This window comes from Pteronotus mesoamericanus, unplaced genomic scaffold (genome assembly GCF_021234165.1).
Source record: "Pteronotus mesoamericanus isolate MK-2021 breed Mesoamerican mustached bat unplaced genomic scaffold, CSHL_Meso_final scaffold_54, whole genome shotgun sequence".
Lineage (NCBI taxonomy): Eukaryota > Metazoa > Chordata > Mammalia > Chiroptera > Mormoopidae > Pteronotus > Pteronotus mesoamericanus.
Genome location: NW_026555321.1, coordinates 2800092 through 2814350, shown reverse-complemented (window position 1 = coordinate 2814350; position 14259 = coordinate 2800092). Strand labels below are relative to the sequence as shown.

General features: G+C 36.8%; 1 protein-coding gene across 5 annotated transcripts in view; it reads left to right on the top strand.

The window, feature by feature from the left end:
• Positions 1-14259, top strand: part of GOLGA4 (golgin A4) — a 90260-nt gene that overhangs the window by 27595 nt on the left and 48406 nt on the right. For 4 of the 5 annotated variants that reach the window (XM_054595236.1, XM_054595237.1, XM_054595234.1 and 1 more), the window contains 6 exons: positions 273-329; positions 7024-7122; positions 7488-7617; positions 8526-8713; positions 9008-9091; positions 11694-11841. In XM_054595236.1, coding sequence (XP_054451211.1) covers positions 273-329; positions 7024-7122; positions 7488-7617; positions 8526-8713; positions 9008-9091; positions 11694-11841 — 706 coding nt within the window. The remainder of the gene's footprint in view (positions 1-272; positions 330-7023; positions 7123-7487; positions 7618-8525; positions 8714-9007; positions 9092-11693; positions 11842-14259) is intronic. The other variant, XM_054595235.1, reaches the window with a different exon arrangement.

The window sequence follows — 14259 nt, the reverse complement described above, 5'->3', positions numbered from 1 at the left end:
TTTATTTTTAAAATTAACACACAGTAGAATTGACTTTGGTTTGGTTTACGTGTGATTTGTGTAACCGGTACCACAACCGGGATACAGAACAGTTCTGTAACATCATGACTTAACTTTTAACGCATTTTCAGTATGGCTTATCCTATTCTCCATCCTCATGTTATTTTTGGATAAACAGTTGTAATATTGTAAAAATAATTATTTTTGACTTGCTAAGTATTACTATGTCAAGCAGTTGTTTGACCCAACTTTATTTTTTATTTTAATTAAAGGGTATATTAAGTCAGAGCCAGGATAAAGCACTTCGGAGAATTGCAGAATTGAGAGAGGTAAGTTGTAATGATTAGTACTTTGAGAATAGTAATTGAATCTCTGTCTCTTTTTAGAAGAACTTATTTATTTTTAGAGAGAAGGGATGGGAGGGAAGAAGAGAAGGCAAGAAACACTGATGTGAGAGAGAAACATCGATCAGTTGCTTCCTTACCAGGGACCGAACCTGCAGTCCAGGCAGGTGCCCTGACTTGGAATTGAACCAGCAACCTTTTGCTTTGTGGGACGATGTCCAACCCACTGAGCCACACTAGTCAGGGCAGTAATTACGTATCTTATTTTTATTAGAACTGTTTTTCATGCTGGGATAGTTTCATATGTACTTCAGTAGTTATAGTAGTAACTCAGTAGCCCAGCCTACAAGACCAGAGTTCAAGTCTTACAGTTTTTATTTGTGTGCTTTTCCTCAAGTATATATATTACTGGTGGAGTTAGTGAAATAGGAATGCCTTACTTAGCGATAGAATATCATTTGCCTGCATGAACAGTCAGTGGCAACTTCCAAGGCTAAACTGTCCCTTCTCTTAGGTATTTCAGACTTTTTGTTTTTCCTAACCAACAATCTTTTTGGGAAAAAAAAAACCAAAAAAATTTTTCACTATAATTTTTTGGGTGTAAATTTTACAGTGAAGTAATAAAACGTATATAGAAAATTGTGCCCCAAAATATATAGCTTCTATGTACGTGATGAACACTATTGTAATCACCACTAAAGTCAAAATAGGATATAGCCAGTCACCCCAAAAGCCCCCGTTTCCCAGCTCAATCACAACTTTCTCCCTTTCTTGACAGTAACTACTCTCCTGATTTTTATTGTACTTCCTTTTGTCTCTTTGTTTTATCACCTAAGTGTGACCCGCAGACACACTACAATCCTGTTCATGTAAAAATATTTTTAAAAAATCCTCACCCGAGGATATGCTTATTGATTATATTTATAGAGAAAGGAAGGGAGGGAAGGAGTGAGAGAGAGAGAAAACATCAATTGTTTGCTTCTATATATACCTTAACTGGGGATCGAACCCACAATCTAGGTATGTGCCCTGACCAGGGATCAAACCCACAAAGCTTTGGTGCACAGGACGAAGCTCCAACCATCTGAGCCACCAGGCCAGGGCTAAAAATATTTTTGATATATCATTTAAGTCTCTTTAAATGTTACACATCCTTGCATCCCTTTGTTTTCTTTACTGTTTATCTGTTGATGAATCTGCTGATAAATCAGAACATCCAAAATCAGTCATTTGTCTTATCTAACATTATAAACCAGAAATCTTGGAATAGCAACACTAATACTGCCACTATCAATTATGATTACTGAAATTAGTTATATACATTTTTATGTGATATTCCCATTCTTCCACCGTTTAAAAAATCTTTTTTTATAACCATGCTGTTAGATCATAAGCCATTATGTATTCTTTCCCTAGTAATCCTTGTGGTATATTTAATGTTGGCCAAAAAAGAGGGTGCCCTCTGTTACTCTCTTACTCCCCTCTAAGCTCTGTACTGCGTGCCCCCTAACCCGCACACATGTTTTCTGAGCACTAGCACTCCTGTAGTGCTGCCTTCCAAGTCAAACTAGAAATGTGGAGTCTTGAGCAGAGTAGGAGCTCAGGTTTTGTTCCTTCTCCATCACTGTATATTATCAGAAAGAAGGTACTTTTAGAACTTAGAGGGGTTAATGATATGGTGCTTTTTCCCCTCCAGGGTTTTTCTATTAAATTAATATCTTTTCACTTATTATTATTTTTTTGCTTGTCTTATATTTTGAGAGTAAATGAGGTTTGTTAACTAAGGAGTAGGAGTATATTCTATTTCTGTAAGAAATTAAATGGCTAGATTTTAGATGTGGTTATGTGCAGTAATGAGTAGCAGGAATATCAGAATTCATGGAGTGTAGATTAGATGTTAGGCATTAGGTTTTGAGGGTGTTTACAGTGTTAGTATTATAGCTGGAGACATGGGGATACCTGTTTTTTTCCTTTCTGCTGCTCAGTACTTCTCCACTAAGAGTCCCTGATTGCAGGAGCTATTTTCAAGAAAATACTGAGTGGGCCACAAACTTCTCTTTTATTAATAGACGGATAAGTCCCCATGCAGTATTTCTCATTGCTGGCTCTTAGTAAATATAGGCCGCCTATTTGTTTTTACTCTGATTTAAATTGTAGGACCAGTATTCTTAGGTATATCAGTGGGAAAAGAGAAAAGGGCCTGCTTTGCCATCAGGCTTCAGCTAAGCTTACCTACTCAGTTGCAGGTATTGAGGGACTTAGAAAACTATGAGAGAAACTTGGCTCAAAAGCATACCCTGCCAAGATCTATGGTAAGAAGGAGATGTGCTGACCCTTCAAAGAAGATGGGGTTCCTTGAATAATCTGGATGCTGCCAATCAGATTTACAACTCTACCTCCTCTTTTTGGGAGCTGCTGAGGGTTAGAGGGGACATGCAGAGGTAAGGTAATATAGAACTAAAGGATATAGTGTAGTATAAATTCGTAACACTCAGTAACTTTATCTTCTTTTCTTAGGGAATACTTATCAGAGCCACAGATTGAGTTTTAGTACTTAAAAAAAAATTTTTTTTTTAATTGAGAGGAAGAGAAAGAGAGAGAAACTTTAATTTGTTGTTCCATGCATTTATGCACTCTGCATCCATTGATTGATTCCTGTACTTGCCCTGGCTGGGAATTGAACCTGTAACCTTGGCGTATTGGGATGACACACTAACCAATTGTCTTACCTGGCTGTGGCAACACTTTTTTAATCTGCCTACGTGTATTAGTTTTCTATTGCTATTGTACTACAACACATTATAACAACTTAATGGTTTAAAATACCACGAATGTATTACATCAGAAGTTTGACACAAATCTCACTGGACTAAAATCAAGATGTCAGGAGGTCTGCATTCCTTTTGGAGACTCCAGGGGAGAATGAGAGTCCTGGCCATTTCCATCTTCTAGAGGCTGCTCCCATTCTTTGACTTGTGGCCGCCTTCCTCCGCCTTCGAAGCCAGCAGCGGTGCATCCCCTGACTGTACTTGCATCGTCACTTCTCCCTTTCTCTCTAAACTCAGTTAGGGAAAGTTCCCTGAGTTTTAAGGACCCATCTGATCACAGTAGGCCTGCCCAGATAATCCAGAAGAATCTCTTTGTCTCAAGATCCTTAACTGAATCACACCTGCAAATTTTTATAATATATTCTGGTTTTGGGGATTAGGACGTGGAATCTTTGGGGGTCTTTCTCCTTCCTACCACATTGCCTCTCGTGAAAGTAATCAGTGAAGTGGCCAGGAGACAGCTAATAAGAAATGGAGGAGAAGCAAAGAGTTTAGAGCACACATAGTAAATTCTTCCTTGGTGCATATCTGAACTACTTTTGTAGTAGCTAAGATGTATTTCTGAGCTGTAACCCTGGCTCCAGTTACATAAAGAAAAATTTACCCAGTAATTTATATGTGAACACAAAGTAAGTGAGAGTTTTAGGTACTTTTAACTTTATTCATGAAGAGAAGAATTTCTTTCAACTAGATAGTATAACCCATAAAATCATGATTATGACTTAATTAAACATTTGGAATGATATAAATCATAAAATGTTTTGTTTCTTTGGGAGTAAATTTTGAATAGAAGCTATACAAAGTTTCATTAGTACGTTTTTGATTTAGACAGGCCAAAGTGAGTATAATACCTTTATTTTGCAATATTATGATATTCAGAAAGTATTTTTTAGTACTTTATTTCTTCCCTTTGTGGTTATGAGTATATGTATGATTAGAATCCATGAACATCTATCTCTCCTAGTATTTTATAGGGGACAAACAAAACAGTCGCTCCTTATAGGCAAATATTATGTCAATTCCTAGAATGTTAGGTATTTTTTAATGAATAGATAAAGAAGTAAAAACCTAAGTAGAAACATTTCCAGCAAATATCCTGTAACTTTCTTTGCCTGATCTTGAAACTTAAAACAGGAACAGATATTGAAAAGGTGATTATGCTCTGCAAATTATGGGCTCATCTTCGTAGATGAGGTTCTCTGATTCTCTTTGAAGGTCAGTTACATGGAGAATGAAGACATTGTCTTAGGTGTCTCCTCCTTCCTCTGCCCTTTCTCTGGGTATGGCATGTACTTTTTAAGCCTAGAGGCTCATCCAGTTGCAGATTGTTTTAAGTAGTTCTCAAAGCTGACTTCGGGGAGGGAGGGTTCATCTTTCTGCAGTTTGAAATCACCTCTGAACATAATGGGTAACATCGGACTGAGATTAAAAAAAATAGTGAAATAAAGGTATTTGATAGATTCCACTCATCAGATTCTCTCTTAGGAAGTAATCAGAAAGACCTTACAAAACTCACCCATAAAAATGTTAATCCTAGAGTATACCACAATTTGGAAACCATTTAAATGGTCAACAATAGGAGAATTACTGAATTAGTTGTAATATTTAGTAATATCATAGAGGCATTTCTTATTTTGTTAAAAAGCTTCTAATTACATTTCACTTCTGTATCTTATTCTTGTGACTTGAACAGGGGTTAGTTTAAGCAGTTTAAGTAGTTTAAGCAGAAGGACTACCAAATAAACTAAGTTGGAAATATTTTTAAAATCTTTAGTGATTTAAACCTAAACTGGAACTACAGTTTATTTAGACTTCTGAGAGAGTTACTTTTCTCCCATAGGCTTACAGTTTTAACAGAGTAGTTTGGGTGATTGAGGTTGATATATAAACTGTGAGATGATGGTAAATACCGAACATATTTTTTCATCTCTAAGTGGGTAACATGCAGATTTTTCCCCGTTAGTAAGATAACTGAATTTTAAGATTGGACTTTAGAGGCACTGGTCAGCCAGCTCAGTTGGTTAGAATGTTGTCCTGATATGCCAAGGCTGTGGGTTCTCCCTGATCAGGATGCATACAAGAGACAACCAGTGAATGCATAAGTAAGTGGAACAACAGAGCAATGTTTTTATCTTTCTCTCAAATCAATCAGTCAATAAATAAAAGTTAAAAAAAAGATTGGACTTTAGAATCAGTAATTGGCATCACTCTTTTTTAAAAAAGGATTTAGTTAAGTTGTTAGAGTATTTAAAAAAAGTTCAAAACCTGAAAACTGATGTAAGTTGAAGCATTTTTATGGGCTCTTAGGGATGTTGTGTAACAGAGTCTAATATGGTGGATGGAATATAGAAAATTATTTAGAAGAAATGAATTTTAAAGAAAATAAAGGACCACATTATTGCTAAGAAAATGGGCAGAATTACCAGACTAAAGAATTGGCTTGTGAGAAGTCACGGAAGACAGTTCTTTCCAGACTTTTGGGTTTCATGGACTGAAATATTATGCCCATTCCCTTCCAGAAATTGAGGACAGGAGAATTGTCATAGGGCTGCTTTTATTTTTTCAAGTGTGGACATCAAGAAGAAGGAGCCAGATTCTTCTGTTGCCATTTCATGAAAGAAACTTTTTATTAATAACAAAACATTAGGAAGAACATATTCTCAGCCATTTACATGAAGGATTTGGATCTAAGGAAAGCTCTCTAATTGATCTCTGTTTTGTATTTCACCATTGGTCCGTGAACACTTCATTCTGAACATGTTCTAATTGGAAGACCAGCATCAGGAGACTACTGCAGTGAGGGGAAGTCATCAAGCCAGGAGTCTTTAGTGAAAACAGTACATAATGGGCCTAGAAATCTTGGGCAGCGTGGGTGTGGTGGAGAAGAGAGGACGGTCAGTGCCTCGGTGTTTCCAAAATTAGTAAATTTGAAACAGTGTTAAGAAGAGGGCGTTTCTTACAAGTCCTTGAAAATGTTTTTTGAGGAGAGCTTTCTAGCAAATATGTGAAGGATGGATCAAGTCAGAGGAAGACTTGAGGTAAGCAAAGTAGGAATCCCAGAAAAATAGAGTTGTTTTATTGGGATATCGAAAATGTTCTAGAAGTTAATCTCTTGCATGCCAATGGAGTAGTGTGAGGGAGAAGCACTGAGGATACTGGGCTGAGACCAGAGGAACAGACACCCCTGGAAGCGGGGAAGGGCAGAGAAGGCGCTGTGCGAGACAGGAGCCCGGGAGCCCCGGGAAGCCCGTGTACGGAGGAGGTCATTATTGGTGACTGCTGGAGCACAGAGACCAAGATCATTGGATTCAGTCCGGGAAGCTCATTAACGACCTGAAGAAAGAAGCATTTTGAGTCATTTCAGAACTTGAAATTTTACTGTCTGGTGATGAACTAGTTGAACCTTTTTATTTTGCTGATGAGGGGGTTTCTGATTTTGGCTGTTGAACACTTTTTCATATTTCGGAAGGAGGAAGGCTCCATTGTGTCTCTGTTTGGAATATAATAATTTAATTGTGGATAAAGTGAATATAAGGTAGCACAGTAATGAGATGTCTTAAAGTAGGATAAAGTTTTATTTTTATCTTACGTAATTTTTCTATTCTCTATTCAGCAGTCATTGCAGTTACAAAATATACTTCTTGGATCTTCGTATTTTTTAAGGATCAAAGTTATTTGCTGGTGTAAACACTAATGTTTTAAATGTTGATTATTTAAAAATTATTGTTGCTGATACTTTGTCTTAAGAGGAATGCAAATCTGGATTGATCATGTCTTTAAGTTTTGAAAACTTCAAGTGTGTATTTTTTGTTTTATGCTGAAAACTATCTATAAAATCCTTTATGTTTTAGGAGCTCCAAATGGACCAGCAAGCAAAGAAACATCTTCAAGAGGAGTTTGATGCATCGTTAGAGGAAAAGGATCAGCATATCAGTGTTCTCCAGACTCAGGTAAAAGATTAAGAATGTGGAGTTTTTGGATAAAGAAAAATAAAGAGGTTTTGATGGGTTAGGTAATAGGTTCCAGATGTTTTTAAAAATGGCCTATTTTTAAAACTGCTATTCCTCAGTTAATTTTAAGGATAATTGTTGATTTATTATCTTTTGGCTAACTAGGATATTATAGTTAGCCAAATTTGTTATAGAAAATAAGAAATATAAAATTCAACTTCATTGGGAATAAACTTTTTATTTTAATTTTTTCTCTCACTATAACAAAAAGGATGTAATTTACTCTATCTTCTCTGTTTTAAAGGAAGTACTACTGCCATGTTTTCGTTTGAATCATTTTTTCCTAATGAAGCACATTTTTTTAGGTTTCTCTGTTAAAACAGCGGTTACGAAATGGCCCAATGAATGTTGATTTCCAAACACCACTCCCTCCGATGGAACCACAGACTGAAGGTGTCCCTAAAGAGAACACAGAGAGTGATAGAGAAGCAGTAGGTAAGCTTCGTCCTGTCAAAATGTTAACTTAAAAATTGGAGGAGGATGTTGAGAGACTCTAGGGTGTGAACTAGTAGACATGGACTGAGATAGAAGTAAAGTGTTCTTGATCCAGAAAGATGCAAGAGTTTTTGTTTTTTGGTTCTTTGTTGTTGTTATTGAGAAGAAAGTAACTAAGTAATTGTTTTAAGACTTGGAAGCCTGTGAGTAGTAGCTTCACACTTTCATTATAATTGAAATCAATTTATTATCTTACACTGTTTTATTGATAGCAATAGTTAGATTTCATATAAACAGGTTAGTTCCACTTGAGATTAGTTAATATGCAGTTTGTGATTGTTTGTTTATAAGTTTTTAAGTAGTATTTTTTACATATTTTTGCATTCAAAGATGTCTGTGTTTGCCCTATTATTTGCTATCTAACTGTAAAAGAATAGTTAAATCTTTTCTTAGACTCCATTTCTAGTCCTCCCTACTCTTTGAGGCTTTCAGGTACACATTCAATGAAATTTCCACTTCTTACTTACCAGCTCTTTGTGAGAGATTATGATAAACTTGGGTCCAGCCAGAGCCACAGTAAGGTGCTGAGCAGCCATCTATCTGAACAACCAACCTGTAAGGGGCCCCGAAATTCTCAAGGTGTGAAAACTTCATTCATCATTGTAAGGACATGGAGAAAGGTGTACTTACCAGAACTCTTTTTCTGGAAGAGATTAGAATACATTGAAAGGAATACTTTAGTAATCCTTTTGGGATGAGATCTAAGACACTCTTATAGATCTGGCTCTGAGTATAGCAGAGTGTTGGGATAAGAATACAGTCCTGCGTACTAACAGAATTAACTATCCCCAGGGAGTCCTTATATTCCTCACTGACTGCCCCTGCTTATGCTGCTTTATTGTTAATAGTTGGAGATGGATCTTCTGCTAAAACACTGGAAATACTTCAGCAAAGAGTTAAGCGTCAAGAAAGCCTACTGCAGCGTTGTAAGGCAACAATTCAGTCACATAAGGAACAATGTACGCTATTAACAAGTGAAAAAGAAGCACTGCAGGAACAACTAGATGAAAGACTTCAAGAGCTAGAGAAGATGAAGGTAAAAGAGCAATGAGTTTTGTTTAAGGTAGCCCCATGAAGCTAGATCCGCAGGCCCCAGCGTGGCCCGCACCTCCTCTGCAAAGCCTTCTCCCTTCCTCCATAGACAGCATGGACAAGGGCTCCCAAGTGCCATAGGCTTCATAGCATTTACCATGCTTCTGAGACATCCTGTGTCCTTTCTTTCTAGACTATGAGAAGTAACTAAATTAGATAGAATGTTTAGACTGTTCTCATATGAAGAGGTGCTTTATTAGAAATGGAAATGAATTTTTAAAATTTTTAAAATTTTTAGGAGCTTCATATGGCTGAGAAGACTAAACTTATCACTCAGTTACGTGATGCAAAGAACTTAATTGAACAGCTTGAACAAGATAAGGTAAAATAAAAATACTTATGATACTAAAATTTGGCAGGGGGCCCTAAAATTCACCTTTGGAAGCAATCAGAAGCATTCAGATTTCTGCTTTCCAAAATTATTGTGGCTGCTTCCATGAAAAATCTTTTTATTTTAATTTCTAGATTGAGATAACTGTTAGCATTAGAATCATGTGAAACTGATTCTCTTGTAATTTCTGGATCCTGGTCAGTATTTTGATTTGTAGATTAGACTAACTGTTGCAAAGGAAATCTGTTTTTAGTACATAACATGTTTCAGAGAAAAGTTATATATAATTAAGGCATTGCTAAATGTGAATGATGACTGTACTGTCTTTCAAATATAATGGAAACAGAATAATCTTTCAGAGAAATTGCCTAAAAAAGAAGTGTTACTGTATAATTAGCCTAAACAGAATGAGATGGGTGATTTAGAGTTGGAGCTGCAGCTTTAGCTACGGTGGCAATGACAACTGAAAAATTCCTGGGCAAAGAGTTTTGACCTGACTCTTTCAGCTCTAAGTTCTTGGGTCCTTATTTAAAAGCAGCTCCCAGTCATACACATTATTACCCATTTGTTTTACTATGCTAATTTGTAGTTACAGTGTTTTAAGTAGCTCTACTTAAGAACATGTCAGAGCTACTCTGTTGAAATGTATTAGCAGTCTTTTCATTCTATAATATCATTTTGCTAGATTTAGTTCTATATATTGCATGAAGGTCCACTTTAAAAAACTTTTTGATTAAGAAAAACTTAAAACATTTACAGAAGTAGAGAGATTTAATGATGTGAATGCCTATGAACCCATCACCCAGCTTCAACAGTTAACATCATGGTTAATCTTCATATGTACATTTCTAACCCCCATTATTCTCAACTTTTTAGAAAAAATTCAAGAAATCTTATAATTTCTTCCATAAGTACTTTATGTACTTTAAAATAAAGGGCTATATCTTTAAAATTTTTTTTAATTAAGTGGCTTTAATATGTGGCTCTATTAAAAAAATAGAGCCATATAATCATGATCACATACAATATTTAATAATTCCTTAATGTGATCAATGATCTAGTTTCAGATTTTCTCTTTTGTCTCATACATTATTTTTCTGTTTTCATGAATCAGGATTCATATAAGAGTCTTTCATTGCAAGTGATTGATATGACTTTTAAAATGTCTTTTAATCTATAGGTTTCACTGCCCTCGTTCTCTCTCCTTTTTCTGTCGTGATTTGGTTTTTGAAGAAACTGACGGCTAAAGATTTTGTCTTGAAATTTTATATAATAATGCCCCACTTGCCTGGTTTTTATCTTTCCGTTTAATAGCCATCTGTAAGAGTCTTACCCTTAAGCAGGGGTGTATAAACCGTGGGAGTGAGGTAGTAATTTTCTTAAGAGCATAAAATACCTGTCACAAAATCTTCTATATTTTTTAAAGATTTTATTTATTTTTAGAGAGGAGAAAGGAGGGAGAAAAAGAGGAAGGGAAACATCAATGTGTGGTTGCCTCTCGCATGCCCCCCAACCAGGGACCTGGCCCGCAACCCAGGGCAACCCCTGTGCCCTGACGGGGAATCTTACCGGTGACCCTTTGGTTCGTAGGCCAGCACTCAGACCACGGAGCCACACCAGCCAGGGCACAATATCTTATTTTTCAAGGACAAGTTGAACCACCCCATTTTTTGTTAGTCACAAATGACTGACTTAGTGACCTTTGTTTCCTGTGTAGATTATCTGAGAATGGGAAGACAGTAGCAATTAGCAAATTGGAGTCATGTAGTGTCCTCACTGACATAATAAGGATTAGTGGTGGGACTATAAACTGCCACAAGAGGAATGAGAAAAGCCAGGTAGATCTTTTCCACAGCCTTGGTTCATCCAGCGTGGCAGGGCAACCTTACATCCGCAGCAGCCTCTGAGGCTCTTTGCATGTTACAGCACAGACTCACTATAGTTCACGATGGCTCTGAGCCATTCCAAAAGGCTGTATTTTGCTCATTATAAACTATTTACTAAGATAGGGAAAATTATAGTAAACATTTTGGGAAAGATTATAAAATAAATTTTTAAATGAAAATATTTTTAGTACTCAAAAGATTAAACTTACTATTAAAATAGTATATATATAGTTTTTAATCCTCACCTGAGGACATGCTTATTGATTTTAGAGAGAGGAAAAAGGAGGGAGGGAGAGAGAGAGGGAAAAAAACATCGATGCGAGAGAGAAACATTGATTGGTTGCCTCTTGCATGCACCTTGACCAGGAACTGAACCTGCAGCCTAAGAATGTGCCTTGATGGGGAATTGAACCTGAGACCTTCAGGTTTACGGCGTGATGCTCCAACCAACTGTGCCACACCAGCCAGGGCTGTTAAAATAGTTTTTAATGTAAATACCATGTTAAGCTAGGTAACCAAGGTTATTAGAGTAGGTAGTGTAGCATATAGTGAAAAATACAGACTTCAGTTTGTGAAATAAGGAAAAAATTCTTATGCTGTATTTAGTAAGAAATACTTTGTTTTCTGCCTTTTAAAGTAAGTTTCATATGGCTATTCATGATGCAGTTTTGTTATGCAAACACTTTAGAGCCTGTGCTTCTGCTTAGGGAATGGTAATAGCAGAGACAAAACGTCAGATGCATGAAACCCTGGAGATCAAAGAAGAAGAAATTGCTCAACTTCGTAGTCGCATCAAACAGATGACTACCCAGGGAGAGGAATTACGGGAACAGAAAGAAAAGTCTGAAAGAGCTGGTAAGAACTCAGGGGTTACTCATTTTATGATAGAGATCAAAAGTCATGTAAAGTGCTTGCCCAACCAAAATTTAGAAAAATTAGTTAAATATTGATAGAAATGCTCAACTCTAGAGAGGCTGTATAAGACACTGAACTATTCCTTAGAGGAGGCAGGGGTTGGTAAACCATGGCCTATTTATGTAGGGTTCTCAGCTAGTAATACTTTTTACATTTTCAAGTAGTTGGACAAAAGAAGAAGAATATGTGACAGAGACGATTTGTGGCCTACAAAGCCTAAAATATTTACTCTCTGGCCCTTTATAGAAAGTGTGTGCTGACCACTGCCTTGGAGCATCAGAATTCAGGTTCACAATTTTGGAACTCCCAGTTAGGCACCACATAGTACATGCTAAATAACTGCTGCCTTATAGATGCTCTGGGTAAACAAAGCGTAAGATGATATCTGCTTTTTAAAGGAATAATGAATAATTCAGTGCTGTGCATAATAATATTATGTTTTGACACAGTAAATGCTAGGCTGTGAAGTATGAAGACCAGCATAGTACTCGACAGGTGTAATACTGAGTAATGCTAGGGAAGAATGGAGAGATGTTAGAAAGTTGAGATGTGCAATGAATTGGAGCCTTCCGGTTAGTGAGGACGTGAGTTTTGGGGTGAGCCTCAAATGAATAGAAAGGGCCTAAACAGAGAGGTGGGACAGCACACATTTCAGATGCTGCAAGACCATAAATGGGCACAGTGACCATAGTGGGCGTGTGAATCCATGGAAAACCATTCTTGCTAATGTGAGGAATAAAATTGGATTGTGAAGAACTGATTGTTAATATCTTAAAAGGTGAGTAGCTGAGTTTAGATTTGGTGTACAAGGCAAAAGGAAACCAGTAGTGGGAAAACATAATGTAAGGAAGGTAGTGTTTTATGGAGAAAAGAAATGAAGGGAAAGTCCAACTTTGAAGCAAAAGTAGAAACCCAGGTTTGAGGGATTGAGTGCTTTGGCCACCATGACTAGGATTGTGGACATGGGAAGGAGAGGAAGAGAATAGTCTACAGAATTTGGTATCTCAAAAATCCGGAGGGGCAGAAGGAAAGGAGGCATCTAAGATAACTCCAGGCTTAGGAGTCTGAATGAATGGTGTGAAGTCAGAATAGGAAATCTAAATGGGGAAGTTGAGGAATGGGGTAAAGGGAAGAGTTTGCTTATTAAATATTTAGAATTTGAACCCATCGTGAGCCTCCCAAATAGAATTGACTTGTAGGAATTTGGAAATAAGACCGTGGAGCGTCTTTCAGGAGTTATTAGCCTAAGATTGAAGCCTGTGGTTCAGTCTGTAGGAGAGGCTGATTTCTCTAAAAGATTAGTTTACAGGTGCAGTAACAGCAGAAGCGCGCATGCACTGCTGCTGCTACTCCTGCCAGTGGCCAACACTTAGTTGTTTTATGCAAGGCTCTGTTATAAATGCTTCACTTGTATTTACTTGTGTGTGTACTTGTTTTCACAATTCCTGTGAAGTAGGTTCTATTATTATCCTCATTTTAGAGATAAGAAAACCTAAGAACGTAGAAGTTAAGTAGCTTGCCTACATTCTCACACAGAGAGTAAGTGTATAGTCAGGATTTAATTCAGGCATTTTGAGTCCAGAGTCTGTGCTCTTAAACCAGAGTGATCTGGAGTTTGGCAGAAAGAAATCAATGAAGAAAGTTACCTAAGAAGGCATAGGACTTGTGGAAAGTTATACTTTTGGAGGGACTATCAGAGGCATTTCCAGAAATGAAGGAGCTAGGATGAAGACTTTAAAAAGCTTTGAATTTGGTAAAGATTTGATTCCCAGGATGTGGTTTCAGAAATGAGGAAACCAGAGGGTAAAGTTTAAGGAGGGGAATGGATCTGGATGAGTGATGTATGTGGTTGACATCAAATGTGTTTCATAAGTATCTCCCCATCTCCTTAAATTTCACTGATAAGTGGCTGGGGAATTTATCCAGTGAATTTGTTCCTGGTAAATCTAAGAAAGTGTCCTTCCAGAGAACGTTAATGGACAACACCTCTCAGAATATAATCTCTGAAGATTTACTTGAAGCAGTTAAGAGAGTTGTGAGACATTGTTAAACAGGTTTGCTCACAGTGAAAAACAATTAGTGAGACTAATGTGTAGTTTCAGCTTCCCATTCCAAGCCTTTCCATTTTTAGAACTGGTTTTGTTGACTAATATAGCCAGTTAAGGGAAAATAGTGCTGCTTAAGGAGTTAAATTTCCTTTAAAATTGAGGTATATCTTGTCGGGTACTAGAAACCCATAAATAACTCAAGTTGAAAGGGGTAAATGATGAAAAGGTAGACAAAAATATAGTTAATTCACAGGTAGGATAAAAATTTGCCAGATAAGTATTCTAGACAGCTCTTTAAAAATACAGTCTT